The sequence below is a fragment of the Podarcis bocagei genome (assembly GCF_964188305.1).
Source record: "Podarcis bocagei genome assembly, chromosome: 7".
NCBI lineage: Eukaryota > Metazoa > Chordata > Lepidosauria > Squamata > Lacertidae > Podarcis > Podarcis bocagei.
This window is the reverse complement of record NC_138132.1, coordinates 29,060,949-29,086,201: the sequence shown is the minus strand read 5'-3', so window position 1 is coordinate 29,086,201 and position 25,253 is coordinate 29,060,949. Positions and strand designations below refer to the sequence as shown.

Below are 25,253 nucleotides of genomic sequence, written 5' to 3'. Positions count from 1 at the left end.
TCATCCAGTCCAACCCCCTGTAATGCAAAAATCTCAGCTAAAGCATCCATGACAGATGGCCATCCAGCCTCTGCTTAAAAACCTCCAAGGCAGGAGAGTCCACCACCTTCCAAGGGAGTCCATTCCATTGTCAAACAGCTCTTACCACAAGAAAGTTCTTCCTGGTGTTTAGTTGGAATCTCTTTTCTTTTACTTGACTCCATTGGTATGGGTCCTACCCACCAGAGCAGGGGAAAGCAAGCTTGCTCCATCTTCCATGTGACAGCCCTTCAGATAGTTGAAGATCGCTATCATATCTCCTCTCAGTCTCATATTTTCCAGACTAAACATACCCAACTCCCTCAACTGTTCCTCATAAGGCTTAGTTTCCAGACCCATGATCACCTTGGGTACCCTCGTCTGCACACATTCCAGCTTGTGAACATCCTTCTCAAATTGTGGTGGCCAGAACTGGACAGTATTCCAGGTGTGGTCTGACCAAGGCTGAATAGAGCAGTACTATTACTTCCCTTGATCTGGACACTATACTTTTGTTGATGTAGTCAAGAATAGCATTAGTTTTTTTGCTTCTACATCACACTGTTGACTCATGAGCAGCTTATGGTTTCTTAAGACCCCTCGATTCTTTTCACACGTACTACTCGCAAGTCAGCTGTCCCCCATCTTGTATTTGTGCAGCTGGTTATTCCTGCCTATCTGTAGAACCTTACATTTGTTCCTTTTGAGATACTTTTTGTTCGTTTGGCCCAGTTGACCAGTCTATTAAGGTCATATTGAATCCTGATTCTGTCTTCTGTGGCATTAACTTCCCCTCCCAGTTTGGTGTCATCTGCAAATTTGATAAGCGTCCCCTCGATTTCTTCATCCAAGCCATCTATAGAGACGTTGAACAACACTGGGCCCAGCACAGAACCCTGTGGCACCCCACTTATCACTTTTCCCCCCAGGATGATGAGAAACCATTAGTGAGCACTAATGGGGGAAAGAGGACTGGAAAAAGTGGAGGTGTTTTTCTGCAAGACTGCATAGAATGGGGACCCCATTGTTTTTTAAACTAGATTAGGAGCAAGGAGCAAGGAGCAGTGGCTTATTGGGGTGGTTTGAGATACTCCTACTCTGAGTATATGAAAGAAAGGGCTTAGAAGTTAGTGTTCCCATGTAAGAGCTCTGAGCGATTCCCAAGAATTTTCAGGCTTGGTGCGGTGGGACTTCCAAAGTGATAGCTTGTCAACATTGAGCTCCTCACCCCACCAAAAAACAAACAACCTTAAAATGTGAAGCAGCACATGTGTTTTGAAGGCCATTTCACGTCATTCGACCAGAAGCTTCACAGACACAGTGTGTTTGGATGCACAAAAATGGGCAAAGAGACAAATGCATCAAAGCACAAGGCGATGCTCCGATCCCTTGGCAATGGGTGTGGTATGAGAACAAAGATAGACAGGATAAGATACAGAGGGTGTGGGCAGCTGGAATTGAGGTGTGTCTGCCTTGGTCTCTATATTGCTGCAGTAGGAGCTGGTACAACATAAAGGGTTTTTTTTAAAGCAGCGTGGGTTTGGGATGGCTACATTATCTCTTTGCGCTTGTATATGCTCCTTAGTAAACGAGTTAGGTAGGTCATTCAAATCAGTGTGCTTGCCAACACTCAACCTTAACCCACCTTCATGTGTACATCTTGTACGCACTACATGAAATTAACCTCAGGAACACTCAACTTGAGATCTTGCGTGGCGATATATTACAGGCCATGTTCCTCTGGCATGAATGCTTTCCAAAAAGCCTTGCTGCTCAGTGGTGTCATCAGGACTTTGCAGCAGAATTCCAGGTGCCCACTCAGAGGAATGAGCAAGGTAGCTTCCTGGTGAGTAGGGCTGGCTTACCATCTAAAGGTGGCTGGGGGCAGTGGATCAGACCATTGACTCCAGTGTCCCAAATTACCTATTAGCTCTAGTGCTGTTGCTCAAGGGTGTTTTCTACCCTTAATACTCAGGGTTGTCACCAACAGGATTCTACTCAAAGTAGACCCACGTCTCAACTCATCAGAACAGGCCGGCAGAACTTGAGACTAAATCAAGCTAAACCCAGCCCATCAATAAGGATGGGGGATAAATTCATTTCAGTTTGCATTTTAATGCTAATCTACCTAATCCACACTTCCCAAACCAACATGTGAACTGAAACAGAGGTAACTTTCAAAATCCAGTTACAGGTAGGTAGCTGTGTTGGTCTGCCATAGTCAAAATAAAAAAAATCCTTCCAGTAGCACCTTAAAGACCAACTAAGTTAGTTCTTGGTATGAGCTTTCGTGTGCATGCACACTGTGTATCTGAAGAAGTGTGCATGCACACGAAAGCTCATACCAAGAACTAACTTAGTTGGTCTTTAAGGTGCTACTGGAAGGAATTTTTTTATTTCAAAATCCATACTTCCCTGCTTATTTACCAATGAGAGCTAAAACACCATCATGGATAATCATTTTCATTTCTGTATCCAATAAAGTTCCTGTAGTGATGTTTGGAAGTAGGTTGGGCAAAGACAAGCTAATTGGACGAGTGGAAAGGAGCTAGACAAAACCACAGAACTAAACCCCACTGATCATATCTATATGCTATCAACTGTAATTTCGGTAAGAAAGCTTTCATTAATCAATCACTTTTATCTACTCAGAGCATCAGCCACGAACTCATTGAACAGCAGCACTGAGAGTTTGGCTGGCATGACCATGGTGAATAAGTGGCCCCCAGGGATTTAACCAAAGAATGCTACTGTTCCTCGATAACTGGGAATCTCTTCCCAGCTTTCGGAATGTAATATCTTTAGGACTGCAGAAGTGGAGGAAATAATGTTCTGACCTTATCCACTTGCCAGGGAACTAAGGGCTACTACTGTGGTGTGCATGAGACAGAGAGATTTCATGGGGTATTTTTACAACCTGTCGGTTGTTAGGTACAGTGGTACCTCAGGTTAAGTACTTAATTCGTTCCAGAGGTCTGTTCTTAACCTGAAACTGTTCTTAACCTGAAGCACCACTTTAGCTAATGGGGCCTCCTGCTGCTGCCGTGCCGCCAGAGCACGATTTCTGTTCTCATCCTGAAGCAAAGTTCTTAACCTGAGGTATTATTTCTGGGTTAGCAAAGTCTGTAACCTGAAGCATATGTAACCTGAAGCGTATTTAACCCGAGGTACCACTGTACTTTGAGAATTATTCAGTTGAAAGGTGAGGTATACATCTGCTCAATAAACAAATATCGAGCTAGGGGCAGGAAAATGCCTTTGGAAAAAGAAAGCAAGTGAGCTGAGAATTAGCTGGAGGTGGTGAAGTACTGCTGGACAAGGGGTAGGGGCCTCTGAGAAGTTGACCTGGTGCTTTTTTTCCTGGGGTACTCAAGGGTACTCAGTACCGGCACCCCTCCCCATGTTGAATGTGTGGCACTTACTGTAACAAATTCATGGTGAGTACTCACACCTCCCCCCCCTTCTTTTCTTTTTTAAAAGCAGTGTGTTGGCCTATAGCTCTTAGATTTACTGCCCACTGCAGAAACTTCTATTTCCTTCCCCCGAGTGCACAGCATGTGTGCTGCTCTGGGTGCCGGAGCAGCTAACTCCACCTCTGAGTGCACTCTCCCTCCCTCCCTCCACTCTCTGATCCAAGTGAAACTAAACCCTGTAGTGTTAGTCCTGTGTTCCCACCACTTAGTGATGTGAGAAACAATATGATCACAGGTTGAAAGCAGCATTGTTCTTAATCGCTGCTAGCTTCCTCGGCCATCTCTGGATGGTGGCTCCCCATCACTGTCCCTTTCCACCATGCGACCTTCCCTCTCTTTACTGGGAATCAGCTTGAGATTCTAGGGAAAAGAGATAAGGCCCTCCGGATGTTACTGGGCTCAGACTCCCATCAGCCCTGGCCAGCGCAGCCAGGGATCAGTGATGGTGGGAGTTGGAGAGCAGGCAGCATATGGAGGGGCACAGGTTCCCCAGCCCTGCTAAAGACACTTGCTAAGGTGGATGAAATGCCTCTGCAGAGTTCTGCACGCCACTCATAGGTGCCAAGAGAGGAAAGTAATAAATCTCTCAAAGGAAAGAGGAGGAATTGGCCACCTTGCGATACTGTTTCAATCGCCTCGTCTAAATTAACCTGGGATGAGTGATATATGTCCAAAGGGGCCCTGCTCCAAAAGGAAAGCAAAACATACACTCCTAAGTGGGATAATTTTGTTCATTTTTGCAAACAGAAGCTTGCCTGTTTGTCTCCTCTTACACACACACACACCTTGCTGGAGGGGGAACATCCACATTTAATCAGGCTTTCCAAGTGTAGCAGTAAACATTAAAAACAGACTTTATTCTGGAGCTGCCTTAACTGTAAACAGGAGATATTTCAAGGTAATTCCTCTCTGCTCCTCTTTACTCAGCTCACACACATGCAGGCAACACCTTTGCATTTCTCTGCCCCTCTGTACAACCTTTAAATAGATCATGAAGACTGTAAGAAAAAAATAAATTTAAAAATCCCACCAAGCATTTTATTGCTGGCTCCCTCTTCCATTTAATTGTATCTGTTGCTGTTTTTAATAAAATGTTATGTATTCTGGATTGTATCCAGCCAAGTCATATGCAAAAGTAAATCCACTGAAATGAATGGCTTGTGTATAACATTAGTCATACTCAGACTAGACCTATTGAAATGGATAGACACGGCTAACTTTGGCCCATTAATTTCAATGCGCTTGCTTTGAGTAGAACTTAGGTGACTACAACCAATGGGTTCAAATTAGTCAAGTTTATTTCTTCCATGGTCTACTCTGAGTATGACTTGTTTGGATGCAATCCAGAATATGTAGCATATAATTAAAGCATAAATTAATTCGGTCCATTAATTTCAATGGAACTACTTTGGGAAGAACTTAATTTGATAGAACCAAAAGGGTTCAAGTTAGTAAAGTCCATTACTGTTCTAAGTTCAAAAAAGTCTGGGATGAGGAGCCAGCAATGCAATCCAATAAAATGCTTCATCCATTAAGTCTTCAGGGTCTACTACTCAGCTATTCTGCTCATATGGTGGAAAACCACATGTCTCCCCAAAGCTCACAAGCCTTCTTGCGTCAGGGGCTGCTGAGAGGGCTCTTGCTTCTGATCCTGGTCCTGAAATACAGCCATCATGATAAGAATGAGGGCATTTGTCAACTTTGGCTTCTCTCCGTTTCTGATTTTTTCAATCTTCAGTTCTCCACATTTCCCCATCCACTTGCTATTTTTAAAAGTCTACCTGAAAACTCACCAGCACCTTTGTGTGAATTTCTCCCAATATACATGTCAGGCAACATCATCATCATCATTTATTATTATTATTATTGTCTGTTAGTTTGCTGCTTTCAATGCCACCTTCAACTCCGCTGTTTCACTTTGTCTCATGATATGATCATAGGACCCCTTATTGGGTGGGGTAGGACAGGTGGACAGGGACGTGTGTGTGTGTGTGTGTGTGTGTGTGTGTAAAGTGTGCATATATTAGTGAAAACAACATATAGAAATACATTATATTAGGATAAATGACATTGCAAAAATGTGTCTACTTGGCAAAATTGTGTACAAAATATGTCTATTAGGAGAATTTCACTCTAAAATACTGAATTTTCATGAGAATTTTTTTAAATTGCAAACTTATGAGAAAATGCGGAGAATGAAAAATTAGAGGCTCAGAGAAACCAAGATTGATTAATTCACCCAATCCTGGGTTGCATTCAGCCAAGTCCTACTTAGAGTAGACCCACTGAGATACATGAACCTAAGTCAGTCGTGTCTACTCACTTCAGTGGTCTACTCTGAGTGGAATTTGCATTGAATACTATCCCCTAAGTCCAATACATCTGAAGGGCCCCACATTGGCTACCCCTGCACTAGGTCACTTGGATATACAGGCTTTACACCCTCATATCCATTACCGAGCCCTCCACACATTCAAAACAGATTGTCTTTGAAGACTACAGCAGAGGAGGAAACTGAAACGCCGATCAATTAGTCAGCATAATTAAGAGATTAATGGACTGATTGCAGATCAAACAAAACCCAAAGCGCTTTTTAATCAGATGTGGCCACCTGGAGCCTTCCACTTGCATCATCAACCAGCTCCTGCAGCTCCAATCCTGTTTCCTCTCTGTTACTTAACAAGAAGCATTTGGGAGGTTACATTTCTGGGGCTGCTTCTGCAAGCTGGGAGTACAGGCTAGAGGATATGGAAGATAGCATGTGTTTGTTTATTGAATTTATATCCCACCCTTCCTCCTGAAGGAGCCCTGGGCTGCAGTGTAGACTAATGAAGTTAATGGACACATCTAACTTAGGTTCACCAGTAGGCAGAGGAGATGAAATGCAATAAGAAGTGCTTCTTTGTGTCCTCATTAATTAATCAAATTTATATCCCACCCATCCAAAGGAGCCCAGGATGCAAGCATATCAGTGATAAAACAATTCAATAATAACATATAAAAGCATCTTTTAAAAATGCTTTTAAAGGCTGGCCCAAAAGCTTTTTGCTGCTTTGGGCAAAGTCAATTTTATCCCCTCTGGATGGGGGAGAAGTTTGATTTTGTTTGCATTTTAATTAGAAAGGATCCAATTCACCGTTCTTGAACCAAAACCTAGACCAAAACACAATTATCCTTAAAATTCACACTTTCCTGAAATTTGTGATTCAGTTTCACCAGTCAAACAATGTGTACAAACATGCACTGTGTTCAGGGAAAGTGTGCATAAAAATGCATATATGTTTTTGAAAGAAATGTACAAAAATTCATTATATTAGGGAAAAGTGATTGTAGAAATGTGTATATTAGTCAAAACTGCATACAAAAATGTGTGTATTCGGGGGAATTTACACTAAAATGCTGAGAATTGTTCATGGGCATTTTTTAAAAAATGGCAATTTGCTGCAGAAACATGAACCAAATATAAGATGGGGGGGGGGGGAATGAGACACTGAAACTGACAGATTGATTCACCTCTAGACCCATACATTACATATATGCACAGCCACCTTTGTGTGTCTTATCATATTACTTCCAACATACCTGTATACTGACCTATTTTTCCCATGCTTGAGAGCCTGAGACCCCACCCCCCATCACTATGACCATGCCTAGTTCCTTTGTGGAAGGCCAGACTCCACTTATTTAACTGCTGCCTGGGATAAAGCAGAAACTCACGGACTTCCGGTCGGTGCCAGCGCTTAATGGCGGTCCTAGCTCCGAGCTTCGGAGAAGGACTGCTTCGCAAGTTCGGGTCTTACCCGCTACGGCAAGCGGGGGACCCCTAAAATCCCAGGCGCTGAAGCCTGAGAACAAGGAGACTCGGTGGGCACCTTCGCGCCCCCCGGTACCGTGAAAGAGCCTTTTTAAAGGCTACGGATCAACATCGGGAGTGAGCGCGGTGCTGAGAGTCGCTACCCAGCCTGCGAAGTGAAGCCGCGTCGCCATAAGCGGAGAGCGCCGATTCCTTCCTGGAAAGAAATTCGGACTGATTCCCCGTGAGTAAGAACTGAAAAATAACCGGGACTCTTTCAATTTTAAAAATTGGGCTAAAAACGGGGGAGATTTAAACAAAGGAAGTCTGCCTCCCCCCGACTGCATGAAAGTGAAAGCAACGGAGCTCTAAACCTGCATCCGTTTAAATCCGTCCTTTGATCAGCTAAACCGGACATTTAAACCTTTGATCTCCCCTCTAGCAAGCAGGGCAGAGGGGAGGCGAATCTGACCATTAACTGCATGACTTATTTGGAGGAAAAAAACCTCTGCTGTCTCATTTGCTTGAAAGTACGAAACGGTCTGCCTTCTTAGTACACTGAACTGACTTTTCCCTGTGAAGTGATACTTTGATACAAAGTTTCCACACTGCCTGACTATTGCATATTATAAGAAGAAACAGTATAAATTGGGCAACTGTGGCAATTTGAAGTTACAAGTATTTAGTAACATTGACTTTGACTGTGTTAATCTCCCTTTTTCTTACTTTTTGGATTGTCTCCTTTGTTTTGGTACTTGGAAATTTCGCTCTATGGCCATTTTGATTTGCTCCCTCTAGAGGATAAAGTAAAGTTTGGCACGGCTTAAGACAGTGGAATTTTCCAAGGGAGAACAAATCCCGTGGGAATTGACCTTGACATGAGTGGCCCACAAGAAGAGATAGTCACAAGAGCCAAGATCAAGCAACAACAGCAACAACAACAGTTGCAGCTGCAACAGGCAAAGAAAAGAGGCTCAATCTCGGGCGCAACAGCCGGATCAGCAGGAACAACAGGTCAAGACAAAGGAGCAGCCGTTTCTATGGAAGCTGTGACAGAGGCCCTGCTCAAGATAAACCAAACCCTGGAGTCTTTGACAAAACAGACTTCAGAGAACACACAAAAATTAACAGAAATATCAGCAAGATTAAACCAGAATACAGAATCTATAAATAGATTGGTAGAGGAGAACGCCACCACGCGCCAAATTGCCGAGGAGGCCAAAGCCACTGCCGGAGAGACACAGGAGAAGCTAGAGCCGCTTGCCAAGAAGGTCTATGAGCATGATGCAACTTTGGCCTTGTGGGAGTTACAGAGGAAAGAGAGAAATTTAAAATTAAGACTGATTCCGGAGAACGAAAGAGACAGCCTTGTGGAATACTTGACACGGGAGTTTGCGGATTGTTGGGACCTTGAGGAAGACGAATTTAAAATTACGACTGCCTTCAGATTGGGTAAAAAGCAAGATAGAAAGACACCGAGAGACTGCTTGATTACACTCAGATCCAAGGAGGAAAGAGACAAAATATTAGGATTACACTTTGAAAAGGCCCTGCAAATTGGAAATTCAGCTGTACAGATCTTTAAAGACATCCCAAAATACATTTTGGATTTAAGAAACTTTTACAAGGACTTGGTTCTCTTGCTAAAGAAGAACACTATTCGATTTAGGTGGGAGTTTCCACAAGGACTGTCATTTGACTTCAAGGCAAAGAAAGTGAAAATAAAGACAATTCAAGATAAAGACAAATTTTTGGCAAGATACCAGGAGGATTTACAGAAGGGGACTGTGGACGTACTTGCAGAACAGAGGAGAGCACTGGACATCCTGAATCTCTCGTTTGGACAAAAACCACCACCATCAGAAGAAGAGCAACAACTTGGAGCTGTTGGAGGAGCCTTGAGAAAATAACAAGATGGCTCTGCAATTCCTTAGTTGGAATTGTAATGGGCTCAATGGGCCTTTGAAGAGAAGACAAGTATTTCATATATTGAATAAAGAACAATTGGACTTGATATGCTTACAAGAAACTCACATAACCAGAGCCCACAGGAGATTACTTTCAAATAAAAGGCTAGGACAAGAATTTATTTCATCAGACAAAGTTAAGAAGAGAGGAGTTGTAATATATGTGAAGGAGAAATGGGCTCCAAAAATGATATTCAAAGATGAACAAGGGAGATATCTGGCTGTGGAAATACAAGTACAAGGAGAAAAATTCTTAGTTGTTGGAATTTATGCACCAAATGAAGGCAAATCTGACTTCTTTAAGAGACTTCATGAAACTTTGACGGACTATTTGGATTACAATATGATAATCATGGGAGACATGAATGGCGTGGTCTCCACTAATATGGACAAGGCACAAAGACTAACAGTCACTAAAGAAGGGAGACTCCCTAAGACTTTTTTCGAAATGACAGAAAACATGGACTTGATAGACATCTGGAGAACAAGGAACCCTCTGGAGAGAGAGGGAACCTTTTTCTCCCAAGCAATGATGACCTGGACCAGAATTGACCAAATCTGGGTTACTAGTGGACTGGCTCCAAAGATTAAGAAAGTGGAAATTTGCCCAAAAACTTGCTCCGACCATAACGCCGTGAAGATGGAGATGAAACTCACAATAACTGGTCAATTTAGATGGAGAATGAATGACACCCTCTTTCGAGATAAGGAGATTCTCACGAAGGCCCAAAAGACTCTAAAAGACTATTTTGAAATAAATTTGAGGACCGACGTGGAGAAAAGAGTGATCTGGGATGCAAGTAAAGCGGTTATGAGAGGATTTTTGATTCAACAAAATTCAATAAAGAGGAAAAAACAAAATGAGAAAAAAGAGAAGATCTTGGAAATGATAAAGGAAGGAGAGAGGAAATTAAGAACAAAACCAAAGTCTCAGGACATTTTAAGAGAGATCAAGTTATATCAAACTCAATATATGGAATTGATGAACCAAGAGATTGAATGGAAGATAAAGCAAATGAAGCAAAAAACTTTTGAATCAGCAAATAAATGTGGTAAACTTTTGGCATGGCAATTGAAGAAAAGGCAGAAACTAAATACAGTTACAAGCCTAGAGGTGGATGGAAAGAACATATCTAAACCCAATGAAATTAGAAATTGCTTTTTAAGTTATTTCAAAAAACTCTACACTCAAGGCCCGCAAAATGAAGAAGATATAGACAAATTCCTTGGAAGATATGGATTACAAAACATCTCTCAGCAAAGTAAGATGGACCTGAACCAGAGAATCTCAGAACAAGAGATAGAGGCTGCCATTCAGAATATGCAACTGGGTAAATCTCCGGGACCAGATGGACTGACTTCTAGATACTACAAATCGTTGAAGGAATGGTTGATTCAACCATTAAGAGAAGTTTGTAATGAGATCCTTGAAGGAAAAAGGGCACCTGAATCGTGGAAAGAGGCATATATTTCACTCATACCAAAGTCAGAGACTGAAAAGACCCAACTCAAGAACTACCGCCCAATATCATTGCTCAATGTGGATTACAAAATTTTTGCAGACATTTTGGCAAAAAGACTCAAAAGAGCTTTGATGGAGATGATTCATAAGGACCAAGCAGGCTTTCTCCCTAAAAGACACCTGGCAGACAATGTAAGGAATGTTATAGACATTCTGGAAAAGCTAGAGGTGAATATAAACACTAAAGCAGTATTGATCTTTGTGGACGCGGAGAAAGCCTTCGACAATATCTCTTGGAGTTTTATGAAGAAGAACCTTCATAGGATGGGGGTAGGCCGGGGTTTTGAGAATGGTATGGCTGCAATATACTCTGAACAAAAAGCCAAACTGATTGTAAATAATGTTGTGACTGAGGAACTTAAGATAGAAAAAGGAACACGACAGGGGTGCCCGATTTCCCCATTACTCTTTATTTCAGTTCTGGAGGTGTTGTTGAATATGATAAGAAATGACCAGCAGGTTAAAGGTGTGCAGGTCGGAGCTAAACATTACAAGTTAAGAGCGTTCGCAGATGACTTAGTATTGACTTTGCAAGAGCCAAACACTAGCACGAAAAAGGTATTAGAAATAATACAACAGTTTGGCCAGGTAGCTGGATTTAAGTTGAACAAGCTAAAAACCAAAGTTTTAGGGAAAAACCTAACAGATATGGAAAAGGAGAAATTTCAAGAGGAAACAGGTTTGACTGTGGTCAAGAAGGTCAAATATCTAGGGGTTTATCTAACATCCAAGAATCAGAATTTGTATAAGGACAATTATGAAAAATGTTGGTCAGAAATTAAAAAAGATTTAGAAATATGGTCAAATTTGAAACTGTCAATGCTAGGCCGAATTGCAGTAATTAAAATGAATGTATTGCCTAGAATGTTATTTTTGTTTCAGACCTTGCAGATTATTGATAAGATGGAATGTTTTAAGAGGTGGCACAAAGATATCTCGAAATTTGTCTGGCAGGGCAAAAAGCCCCGAATTAAATTTAAAATATTGACAGATGCTAAAGAAAGAGGGGGCTTTGCCCTGCCGGACCTAAAATTGTATTATGAGGCAGCAGCTTTTTGTTGGCTCAAAGAATGGATGCTCCTCGAGAATACAGACATCTTGGATCTGGAAGGTTTCAATAACGCTTTTGGTTGGCATGCATATCTTTGGTATGATAAAGTTAACAGTGTCTTCAAAAATCACATTGTCAGAAAAGCATTGTTTAATGTTTGGATAAGATATAAAGATCTATTGGAAAACAAAACCCCTAGATGGGTGTCACCAGTGGAGGCTAATGCAGTGAAAAAACTCAATATGGAGGTCGGATGGCCGAAGTATTGGGAAATTTTAGAACAGGATGGAGATAAGTTCAAATTACAAAGTCAGGAGAAATTGAAGCATAAAGTGGAAAATTGGTTCCAATATCGTCAAATAATGGAATTTTTTAAACAGGACAGGAAAGTCGGCTTCCAGGTGGAAAAATCAAAATTAGAAACCGAATTGTTAGAACCCAATACTAAGAATTTATCTAGAATGTACAACTTGTTGTTGAAATGGAACACACAGGATGAAACAGTTAAATCGGCTATGATTAAGTGGGCTCAGGATGTTGGACATAACATTATGTCAGCTGACTGGGAATGGTTATGGAACACCGGTATAAAATTTACCGCATGTAATGCCTTAAAGGAAAACATTATGAAAATGGTATACAGGTGGTACATGACCCCAGTCAAGCTGGCAAAAATCTATCATTTGCCCGATAACAAATGTTGGAAGTGCAAAGAGACTGAAGGTACTTTTTATCACCTTTGGTGGACATGCCCGAAGATTAAGGCCTTCTGGGAAATGATCTATAATGAATTGAAAAAGGTGCTTAAATGTACCTTTTCTAAAAAACCAGAGGCCTTCCTCTTGGGCATTGTCGGCCAATTGGTGACAAAGAAAGATAGAGCTTTTTTCATGTATGCCACAACAGCAGCAAGAATACTCATCGCAAAGTATTGGAAGACACAGGACCTACCCACTTTGGAAGAATGGCAGATGAAAGTGATGGACTACATGACATTGGCCGAGATGACAGGCAGAATCCGTGACCAACGAAAAGAGACGGTAGAAGAAGAATGGAGAAAATTTAAAAGCTATCTTAAGGACTACTATAAACTTAATGAATGTTAAAATGTCGTAGTTTCCAGAAACAAAGGGGTACAGGGACATAAGGTCAGAGTGTAAGAGAGGACTAAGATGATAGAGATTGGAAAGTAATAACTGGGAGTTGCTAGTTGAATTATGGACATTGGGATGCAGAGAGGGGGGGTATGGGGAAGTCCTAGAAAGGAGGTTTATGAAAATATGTTTGAAACTATACGTGTATGTTTGTCATTTTTAATGTTTGTCTGTTTTTCTCAAAAATGTTGTAAAACCAATAAAAATTTTATAAAAAAAATAAAGCAGAAACTCACAGCCACCCTACAACAGATTATCTAAATTCAAAAATATACCTTGGCAGCTGCAGGGTGGGAAATGGCAGGCTGTGCCCTGGACTGTATGCTGCTTAGATGTCCTTGCATATGCATGAAAACTAGAACCATTCAGTTGGGGCCTTACAGGCAATCTAATCCAACCTTCTGTAAACAGTCCAGCGCATCCCCAAAAAAGCAGTTTCCCAGTCTCTGCCTGAAGCTCCCATCACACCTCTAGGTCAGGCATAGGCAAACTCGGCCTTCCAGATGCTTTGGGACTACAAATCCCATCATCCCTGACCACTGGTCCTGTTAGCTAGTGATGATGGGAGCTGTAGTCCCAAAACATCTGGAGGGCCGAGTTTGCCTATGCCTGCTCTAGGTAACTGTATGGGCTTCTCTTTTTGCCATGCTTGTATTTAGGCCTGTTTCATGCACTTGAAGTGTTGCTGAACTTTTGTTTTATTTGCTTTTACATGTTTTTATATTGCTGCTTTATTAGTTTGTATTTTTGTTTTAGCAATCTCCTTTGTTTTTGATATTGTATACCGCTTAGAGATTTTAAAAATAAGTAGTTCATCAATGCTATCGAATAAATAAATGGTTCCACTGCCTAACTGCCCAGCTATTGAGACATTGCTCCTAGGCTGCATATGTACCATATGTTTAAAGTACATCCACCCACCCCTGAAATAATAATGGGAATGGTAGTTTACTCATCACAGAGCTGCCTTTCTCAGCACCCTTAGCAAACTACAGTTCCCATGATTTGCTGGGCAAGGGCATGAAATATGCTTTAGATGCATGGCATAAACACAGTTCAGAAATATAACCAATGGAGAACTCTAGCAGCTCCACACTAGCACACTTTGTTGACAGGGTGAGGCTGTTGTTGCCTCCCCAAAGCCATGTGCTAATGCCAGTTGCAAAATTTCAGTCAGTGGAAGAAGAAAAACCCTCTTTTGGCACATGAAGGTATTGGCACAAAGCTGGGTTGCCCACAAGCTTAAACTAACAGAAACTCATCCGATTAGAACAGGCAAGTCCAACATAACAGCAGCTCATCCACCTATCACAGAGATCTTTAATTTCTGTCCTGTGATGAAATGTAAAAGAGGAGTAGGGGATGATTCACAGTTGAATTTGGGCCTGCATTAACAATTCTGCTAAGGAGATGGGCATGGTGTCCAAAGGCAGGTCACTGCTTATTGGTTTCTAGGGGACTGCTGAGTACCTCCTGGTTCCTAAGAATTTAAAAATAAGCCAGGACCAGATGGGCTTTGGTCAGATCTTGCTAGGGTGCTGCTTACATTTCTAACCAAAACGGCATTCTGTCGTGGGAGTGGGAAGTGTTTCAACAGGAGAGAGTCAAAGGAGCCAGGAGTTCTGCTGGAGACTCCTTGAACAGCCCTGACAAAGTATCCAAGAACCTCTCTTGTTAGCGAAATTTCCCATGGGAACTCATTGTTAGACGATCTCCCTTAAATCTTCTGAACAGAGCAAAGGCAGATTCACAGCCCCCCCTAGCTAAAGGTGACAATTTCCAAAAAGAGGCGTGTGTGGAGGGAGGCTCAGTAGAAATAGCCAGGTAGCTACCACACTGCCCACCTCACAGCATCTGCCACCTGAAGCAATAGCCTCACTCTGCCTGATGGTGGGCCGACTGCCCTGCATAAGGTCCTTTCCAACCCATTTTATTTCTGCAGTTTGCAGACAGGGTTCCATCACAAAACTATGTCCCCTGTGATTAGCTGCCTCTCACATCACCATCAGCAGAAGCAGCTTGCCAGGTAGGAAGGAGCCTCTATGGTAGCTGCTGCTGCTTCTTACCAGGGAGGAACAAGACAGTTGGGGAGGTTGGTGCAGTGTAAACGTACCAGCAGGAGCATTGTATTTGCACCGCATCAACCTCTTTGCTGCTGCATCACCCCTCTCCCTCCCAGTGAGCAACAGTGACCCACCTGCTGGGAAGCTTCACCTCACCTGCTGAGCCACTTCTGACTATCCGTACAGTGTAGCAGTGCGCAAGGCATGATTTCCCTTGATCATGTCTGTGTGTCCCATGCCAGCAGAGTTCCATCAGTGATGCGGACACTGGTCTCAGAAGGGTTTCACAATGAGAGGCACTTTTATATGTTACCCATGCAAAGCAGCCACAGCAAGTGAGGTGCCACAGTGGCAATCCGACACAACTTGGATACCTCAAAGCAGCAAAAGGTCTCATGCACCCGCAAGCATTAGCTTGAGAACTGTCGCCCGGCCACACGCTTCCCCTTCCAAGGAAAGACAACAAACTTACTTCTTGGCTCCCGGGGTCCATCAACAGTCACTTTAATGGCACGGTGATAGGTAGCGACCTGGGTGGGGTTTGTGAAGACTGTAATTGTCAATGTGAAGCTTTTTCCTAAAGACCAAGGGAGGAAAAAACAGAGAAGAGAAAGCACACATGAGTCCAGGGTGCAAGTGTATGGGATCCAGGATATAATGGAAGGGTGCAGAGCATGGGCACCCTCAGGGGTTTTACCTGGGGTGGGGGGAGTAGAATACTGGAAGGGGTGGGAAAGGTTAATCTCTCACTAATTTGAGAAGAATAACGCCTATACATTTTTGCCTCATATCTCAGGTGCTTCAAATGCTAGAAACTTACTCCTTTTTTAAGAAATGAAAGCTGGGGATCTTTGGATCATGATTCACCCAGGAGGAGAGCAACAGCCTCCCTTGCTTCTACCATATGTATCCGTGGTAGATGGGCAGCCATGTTGAAAGCAAGGCCTGGCTTAAATTTAAGCAAGGGCTTACTAAGGCTGCTTTCCTTTGCTACTACTGTTTGAACAAACCCCCTTGCTGTCAGGATCTGAGGCTGCAGAAACAGCTAGAGGGGATAAAATTAACAATCTATTATATTAAGTCACTTGGCAGTAAGGTGAAAAAATTAGCAACTGGTCTCATAGTATACATAATAATAATAATAATAATAATAATAATAATAATAATAATAATAATAATAATAATAATAGAATTTATACACCACCCTATATCCAGAGGTCTCAGGGCAATTCACAGAATAAATCAAAATATAAAACCACAAAACACATAATCAAAATAAAAACAACAACCTAATAACACTCCCAAACCCCAACCCCCCACATTTTGAAAGGGCATAAGATGTCATATCACAGCGCACAGCATCTAAACACTACTAACACTGATCTATGCTTTCAGAAAAGTCACAAGATGCAGCCTTCTTTAGCCTGTACCACTTCAAAGTTTAGCTGGGGGGGGGGGGAGGCAGGAGTGACTGCTGGATTGAATCATCATCCGTATCAAGAACTTCCGTGTGTATGCTTGGAGGAAGAAGCATTCAGCCCCCTGGCTTCCCACCTGAACTCTGGATTGGCATAATCCTAAGGGGGCTGGATCTTGAATTTTGTTTGCTTATTTATTTAAAATAAAGGTACGGGAGTAAAGGAGCAAACACAGCCATCCTTCATACTGTTGTTTACTGTAATATAGTAGTTCTGAACAGCCCAAATCTAGAAACAAATAAAAACACTCAGGAGCACCTGTCAAGCCAAATAGCTAACATTTACTATAAATAACCACCCTATAAGGGATGCCAGTATTACTAAACTCATTCTACAGGTGAAGAAGTGAAAGCACAAGCACCTGGCTGTGCTTGTAGCTGAGGCAAGTTTTTAATGTTCTTGGCCAACAGATGCTCCTAGCCACTACAATTACACCACCTCTCTATCACGTGTGATGTGGGCATTGCTAGGGACAGTGATATGAATTCCAGGGGAGAGGCAGAGTTTGCCCTAACCTTTCCAAAATGTCAGGAATGTGGAACCTCTGACTCTCCAGAAACCTTTGGATTCCATCTCCCATCAGCTCCAGCCAGCAGGGCCAATGGTGAGGGATTGGAGTTGTAGCCCAACAAAATCTAGAAGGCCACAGACTAGCCACCATGGTGTGGACCTGGAGCTGTTCACTACCTCCTGAACAAGAAGCAGAACTCTGGATATATCATCTGTGAGAATCTGGATGGATACCAAAGATCTACTAAAACCTTGCTTTCAACCCACAAAACCACAGCTTCCTTTGTTGACTACATACAATCCATTGCCAGTTGGAGGTGCACTGATAGCATCGCCAGACTGGCTGGCTGGCTATGGATCATAGCTGAACAAAGGCAACTGATAACGGGCAGAGCTCCTGCCAGCATCTGTGACGGTTGGTGAAACATAACCCAGTTTCACCTTGGTGACCAGAATGAACCAGCAGGAACCTTGGTGATGGATATCTTCAGGGGACAACACCACTATGCCACTATGGTGATTAGGCCTTAATTTAGTCTGAGCCAGAGGTTGCCACAACTAGGCCTAGGTCTTGCCTTGAGTGCCAGAGCTCAGGTCAGAGCATGTGAAATAGGCCTGCCTCTGGAGCCCCGGTCAGGCATTCTGCTTGTGTGTAAACCCTACAAATGAACTGGGAAGTGGGGACAGGTATGTGCCATTCCGCATCAGCATCCCTTCCCCCTCCAGTTGCCATGGGCAACTGTGTGCTTCAGGCAAGGCCACAGAGTCTCGCTATCAAGTGGGGTGGTGCTGTTATGCTAGCTTCCTAGCAGGTGAGTTGCTGCTGCTTACTAGAAGGGAGAAGGGAAGGGGCAAGCTGGCAGGGAGGTTGGTGCAGTGCAAATGCACTGATAGGAACGCCATATTGGATCTGCCTCCGCATTCGCACTCTGCAGACTGCCTCACCCTTTCCTGTAAGCAACAATGACCCAGTTGCCGGGAAGCGAGAGTGGCGGCTCCGCCCCACCCAGAGAGCTACGTCTGTCTCAGTGCAATCTAGAACATCAATAGAAAGGACCACAGCTCAGCGGGAGAGCATCTGTTTTCCAAGCTGAAGCAGGTCTTAGGTTCAGTCCTCGGCATCTCCAGAAAGGGCTGGGAGAAACTAGCTGAAGAGTGGTGGGGAAAGTGGCATGGGGCACGGAGCTCAGTACACTTGTCCTCACTTCCTTTACTCACATGAGGAGTTTATGAACAAGGAGAACACCCAAACAAGAGTCAGGTGCATGGGTTTGGGTTAGGCAAATCTGTTAGTTTCGGTTTTTCTCAGCTTCTCGTTTTTAAATCTAAAATTCAGTTCTCCCACTTTTCACACAATTTTGAAAGAAGAGGGCCTCATTAAAATTTATCAGCATCTTCGTGCAAAATTATCCTAGCGTACACACTTCTATGCAATTCTGTCACACACACACACACACAATTTTCCTTAGTGACATTTCTGTATGTCATTTTCACATGTATATGCATTTATATGCACATTTTACCCAAGTGTATGCATATTTGTACACATTACTAAATCTGGAGCCTCTGTTTTTAGGAATTAACTACTTTATTTTGTCTTGCTGTGGGCAGTCTGTCCCCACTTAGACTGAGTCACCTTCTTTAACTGGTTCTCCTCTGCCTTTATTACCAGTAACAGCTCATTGGGGACAGAAATGAGGCAGGTGTAAATATTGTATTTGCACAATATCCTATTGAAGTTGCTTGCCTATATATCAAGTCTGATGGGAAGAAGTTGTTTTATGGACTATTATACCAAGTGGTCCATAGTCCCTGAAGAAGGAAGTCAAATAAAATAATGATTTTATTGTTTATTGCTTATTTAGGCTGCAATTGTGTGCACACCAACGTGGAAGTAGGCCCCTTTGAGACCGACATGGCTTTCTTCTGAATACATAGAATCAGTGCTTTTTTTCTTAAAAAATGTTTAGGGGTACTCTCATTTTGACTCAAGAAAATCACCATTTTATAGTTGAAATTGGGAAAAATAAATACAGTACATGGGCAAAAGTGTATATTCTTAGTGTATTTTTGGTCTTTGCAGAAGCCGCCCAGAGTGGCTGGGGAAACCCAGCCAGATGGGTGGGGTACAAATAATAAATTTATTATTATTGTTGTTGTTGTTGTTGTTGTTTTGTTGTTGTTGTTGTTGTTAATTATTATTATTAATTATTATTATTATTATTATTATTATTATTATTATTATTATTACAAAGATTCACAAAATGCTTAGGGGTATGTGTACCCCTGTGTACTCCCCCCAGAAAAAAAACACTGCATAGAATTGCACTGTAAGACTTCCATCCCATTTACACATTTTAACTATGTGATCCCCTCACCCTGCCCACGTTCCCGTCTTAGTTTTTTACACCATTTTGGACAAGGGCGGCCATTTCTCTTTTGTGCTGCTGCATATATGTTGCCTCATGGTGTTAGGCTGACAGTATTGTAGTGCAGCCTTTATATATTTGTACCCAGGGAATTATTGAGATCTGTAACTATTGAGAGTATATGTGAGTTTGGGTGAATGTGGGCAGGTTGTCTGAGGTACAAATGTGTTAGTGGATGTGGATATTAAATGAGTGTAAGTGTACTGCGTGAGTGAAATTCTATGTTTAGGAGTCTGTGTTTGTATTGTATTGTATTGCTTGTATTATTTATGGATTTTGCTCTTTTTCATTCTGTATTTAATCCTTTGTTATCTTTTCTGAGGAAAAGCCTAATATCAATACTTGAAAACAAATAAATAAAACGCTGCATCTCCAGGCAAAGAGCAGCTCCACCTTCTCTATGCATTAAGCTGTTAAAGGCACAATACTGAAGTTTTGGATATTTCCCCCATTGAAGGCGGGTGTTGCACACAGAAAAATAGCTCATCAAGGGAAATGTCAGGCTGAACCTGATAAGCTGGCATGCTAGATTTCTATGTACAAGGAGATTTCATGTTCATGTGTGTGAGCATTCAAACATGCATCCCCCGGGGAACACACATTTGTACACCCCCAATCTTACATGGTACAGTCCACAAAAAAAAGTTAGCACTTGATCCTGCTAATTACAAACACTGGCATTAACAACACAGTGGACAGCTGGTAAGCACATGTCAGGCAGCCTCTCTAGCTTCCTGTGCTTAGAGCAGATGTAGGGGACCTTAAGCCCAGGGCTTTTTTTCTGGAAAAAGAGGTGGTGGAACTTGCTGAGCACCTACCCAAAGTTGCTGAGCTCTTTGTCCCCACCGCCACTTTTGGCAGCCACAATCGTCACAGCAACCTGATCATCATGCCACACAGCCCCAGGTACTGTGCCCCAACCTAATGGAGCTGCCGGAACGCGCCAAAGAGGTGCTGGAACTCCAGTGCGTTCCAGCTGGAAAAAAAGCCCTGCTTAAGCCCTCCAGATGTTACTGAAATACAACTACCATCAGTCCTAGCAAGCATGGCTAATGGCCAGGGAGAATGGGATTTGTAGTTCAGCAAAATCTGGAAGGCAAATGGTTGCCTACCCCTGATTTAGAAGAAATCACAACCAAGGATATCATGAGGTTTTCAGGAAGCACAGACTCCCAGAAAGGCTATAGAAGGAAAGCTACCAGATATTGGTGAAAGAAACTCACAAAAACTCATCCAACTCAAAAGTGAGAGTGAATGCAAACAAACAAACCCTGCACCTCACCCTTGAGAATTTCACCTATGTTTCCTCTGCCCTTCAATAATTTTCAAATGTAGGGGGGTTTCCTCGTTAATTGGTGGGAAATCATTGCAAAAAAACAACAACAACCCAAAAGGTAAAAGACATGTTCAGGACAGCACTATCCTGTTCAGAATTAGTCTACACTGTCAGAAACATGGACTTTTTATAGCATGCAGAACAGAGAGCCCAAACGGGACATTTCATGCACTTGAAGACAAAAGACTTTTTGCTAACCAAGAGGCTTTAGAATCACGTATCCTAGTTTGAAATCAAACTCCTCACAGGCTTCCCAAGGACTCCAGACTACTGTAATTTCTTATCCCAGACATGGAGACCTGAGTAGGGGGGTTCCTAATGAATTCAAGAGTCAAATTCGGATGGAGCTATGTACAGTTTGGAAATTTGTGTAAGGGGGATGGAAAAAAGGGGAGGGAGGGAGGAGACTTAAAGCAAATAATTGAGTACAGAAATGAAAGCTTAATTCATAAAAGCAAAACATTTTTCCATTCATCAACCTGCAAGCAGTTATGTGGGGGAGATTTTGAAAGAAAGCCTTGCCTGCCACTTAGGAAAGGAGCCAATGGGAAAGCGGAAATGCACGAAAGAATGTAAACTATTTGGGTTTCATAGAGAGCAACAAGTAAACAGTTATTACACGCAAATCATTCTTAAGATCACTTGGGCCTTAATGCCGAGAAGCCAAAAATCTCTTTGACGGTTTGCATGTATACATTCAAAAGACTGGAAGAAAGGCTGGCCAGCGGCCGACACGGTTATAGTGCGCCACTTCCTGTAGCAGCAGCAGCACAGGCTGAAACACACCATAAGATCAGCATCAGGGCTGTTCATGCAACATAACTTATGCAGCTACAGTGTGGCACTTTTTGCAGAAGAACAGGCACATGCTAAACACAATAAGATCAGCATTGGCATTGGCCATGCAACAGATCTTTGCAGAATGAACCCTGGGGTGGGGGCTTTGAATCCCCACTGCTGGCCTCACTCTGCCCTCCGTGCATTCTCTGCAGGGCCCAGGCATGTGTGCTTGTAAGTTGTACAGTGGGAGCAGGCAGAGCCTGTGGCCCTCCAGATGTCGCCCAGTCAGTAGCCCTTCTCTCCACTTGTGATTCCCATACTGCCTCTGACAGAGGAGGTAGAACATAGCCATCATGGCCAGTAGCTGCTTCCAGTAGCCTTATCCTCCACGGATTTGCCTAGTCCTCTTTCAAAGCCATCTATATTGGTGGCCACCATCACTATCTCTTGTGGGAGCAAATTCCATATTTTAACAATGCAATGTGTGAAGAAGTTGTTTCTTTTGTCTGTCCTGAATGTTCCAACAGGAGGTTCTCTACCCATTTTTCTGGGAGGTGATGGAGAAGATAATATGTATATTTCATTTTAAATGCCTCCAGCTTTAAACTGCCTCTGATCATGGATGTTCCATTCAGCTATCATGACTAACAAGTAGGTCCTGCAACAAATCATGGCATGTAGTCTGCTCCAGACTGGTCAGGGTCCCAGCCAGCTATCCCCTCATTCAATTCCTCGTGAGTTTTCCATTCCGTCCCCACTGCCTCAAACAGCCAGTCAGCATTTTGTGCCCACTGAACATGCTCAGTCCTCAGTGTGCAATTTGGAAGTGCCCCCCTTTCAAAATTTCCCTCTCAAAATTTGTTGTACTTCTATAAAACTTGGGATCCCCCCCGCAAGCCTGCTGAGGGATGAGACCTTTTTGATTACATACTGCTATTGGAAGAGCGTTTTGTTCCAGCAGTCTTTCATTTTATGGGGTTGTTTGTTTTTTAATTTAACTGATAACCCAGTCTCTCTTTTAAAATTATTCTGTACTCTTTTTAGGACATTGTGTTTTTTTAAAAAAAGTCATTGTAAGACAAGGGTTTCCAAAGATTTCCACCTCATGGACCATGTGAAAACAGCTGAAGGTTGGGTGAACCACTTAATGATTTTTCTGCCTGTTGCAGCCATTGCAATGGACTGCGCTAGACGTTGTATGATTTTTTAATCGCATTTTTATGGATTCTTTTATTTCTTAGAGGATAATTCCCATAGAATTCAGATTGTAACGCAATAAAATAGAATATGCAAGAAAAGAAACCATAAAAATGCAATCAAAAGTTAATATGAATATTTAATGGAATAGATGTGCTGTCTCCCATCTTAACCACAAATCCACAGACATGCCATGGGCCACCTGAATGAAGCTTCTGGACCACAGATAGTCCATGAACCACAGTTTGGGAACTCCTGTTGTGAGGCACACTGTGTGGTGTATTTACACAGGATGAAATGTTCTAATAAAGAAGTACAATATGTGTGGATAGTGTCGTGTGTGAATATCCTCCAAGAACTCAGCCACCTTTTAAAGCCACCTCTAAATTTGTTATCAACTCATTGATCTCCAGTCTCCTTACCTCGGCCGCTCCGTCCAACAAAGCGAAGGTCGTTAAACCTGGCCACTTGGTTTTTCATGACCGCAGAGGCATTCCGGAGCTCCGCTGAATAGTTCTCATCGTTACCGGCCATGACAGTAACCACAGTGCCATCAGGCACGTCTCCAAGGGCAACCACCTAGAAACCACCAGCAACAAGAAATGGTTGAGTTTAGAAACACAGCAGCATAAGAAGATCCCCTAATGCTATTGGCTCATCTTAGCTCAGTACTGTGTCTGCTGATTGGTAGCAGCTTTCCATGATTTTGTACATCCCTAACCTTGGGATAGGGACACGGGTGGCGCTGTGGGTTAAACCACAGAGCCTAGGACTTGCCAATCAGAAGGTTGGCAGTTCGAATCCCCATGAGGGGGTAAGCTCCCGTTGTTTGGACCAAGCTCCTGCCCACCTAGCAGTTCGAAAGTATGTCAAAGTGCAAGTAGATAAATAGGTACTGCTCCGGCGGGAAGGTAAACAGTGTTTCCGTGTGCTGCTCTGGTTTGCTAGAAGCGGCTTAGTCATACTGGCCACATGACCCGGAAGCTGTACGCCGGCTCCCTCGGCCAATAAAGCGAGATGAGTGCCGCAACCCCAGAGTCGGCCACGACTGGACCTAATGGTCAAGGGTCCCTTTACCTTTAACCTTGGGATGCTGTGGGTTGAACCCAGGACTTTCTGCATCCAAAGCAGATGCTGTACCGCAGAGCTAGAACTTTGCCCTTAAAATTCCTTGCCCAACCGCTGAGGGGCATTTCAAGACGCTTTGGCCCCTGAGACAAAAAAATCCATGGTATGCATGTATGATGCAGGCATCTGCAAAGATGTAGTAGTTAACATAGGGAATATACTTGACCAATGAATTTCTCTTCCACGGGTCTCAGGCTGCAATCCAGTGCACACGTCACTTGGGATGCTTGAGGAATTTGAGCTCTGTGAATCCTGGTATGCACTGGCCTGATCTATACCTCCCAAGCTAATGTGTGGATAGGAAATTTGTTGTCTACCAGTTTTTGTACTTCCTAAATGTTCTACATAGGATGTATTCATCCATGCAAATATGCATGTGTTTTTAACTTTTAATCTGTTTCAGTTTAATGTTGGTTTTAATTGTACGTGCTATTTTTCTGTAAGTCTCTTTAAGCTACCTTTCGTATATAAAAAGTTGACTGATAAGTGCAATGTGTAATGATATATGAAAAATACATTTTGAAATGCATACTTTGGCTTCGGCTGGGGACGGCGGGATATAAATATTGTTATTGTTATTTAGAAATGGGTATTTTTTGAGAAAATGTGCTTAGCAATGTGTATTTCCAGAGAAAATATATTTAAAGTTATATACTTAAAATAAAAATTTTCACACAGGGTGTTTTTTTAATGGATTAATGCGGAAATGGGCTAAAATGGGTTTATAAAAAAACAAATACAAAAGTGAAAGAGACTGGAAAAAGATTGGAGTTTGGCAACTAGGAAGTAAATAAAATTGAACTCAGAGGGCTGTACTTTTGGGTAAAACATGCATACGATCATGTTACAAAAGAGCAGAGTCACTTCTGAATAAACCTTTAGAAACTGAAATAAGTGCTATTATTTTAGTATTTCTTGGACACTTGGAAAACAAGGCTGTAACATATATAGGTATACCCACATAAACAATAAATATTAAGGCATTTAAGTTCAATAACCTATTTCGCTATCACCTGGGCTGTTGACCAATTCCAGCATTTATTACTGAGCGGTTCAAAATGGAAACAAATTTGCATATTATCAAATCTTCACTGTTATTTTATTAAAATGTGGGATGAAGTAGAAGATAACTTGGGGGGGGCATGATCTAGTCAATTGATTTCAGTGGGAGAGAATGAAAAGTGTATTTAATTCTCCAGTGGAAATCAATGGTGCTTTAAAAGCATTTGACTTCATTCTGGATCATGTCCTTACAGTTTAAAATGCAAAAGCTATCACTTCCTGTTAGAAGCAAAGGCCACTCTTGACAATGTCGCTCTTCATTCCCTAGCAGAGTAACTTAAAAGGGCCAAAA

The 25,253-nt window shown here is 42.4% G+C and overlaps 1 protein-coding gene across 3 annotated transcripts in view; it reads right to left on the bottom strand.

The window, feature by feature from the left end:
• Positions 1 to 25,253, bottom strand: part of RUNX3 (RUNX family transcription factor 3) — a 155,147-nt gene that overhangs the window by 37,143 nt on the left and 92,751 nt on the right. For all 3 annotated transcript variants that reach the window (XM_081204088.1, XM_081204087.1, XM_081204089.1), the window contains 2 exons: positions 23,194 to 23,350; positions 15,514 to 15,618 (listed from right to left, as the gene is read on the bottom strand). In XM_081204088.1, the coding sequence (XP_081060214.1) occupies positions 15,514 to 15,618; positions 23,194 to 23,350 (262 nt within the window). The remainder of the gene's footprint in view (positions 1 to 15,513; positions 15,619 to 23,193; positions 23,351 to 25,253) is intronic.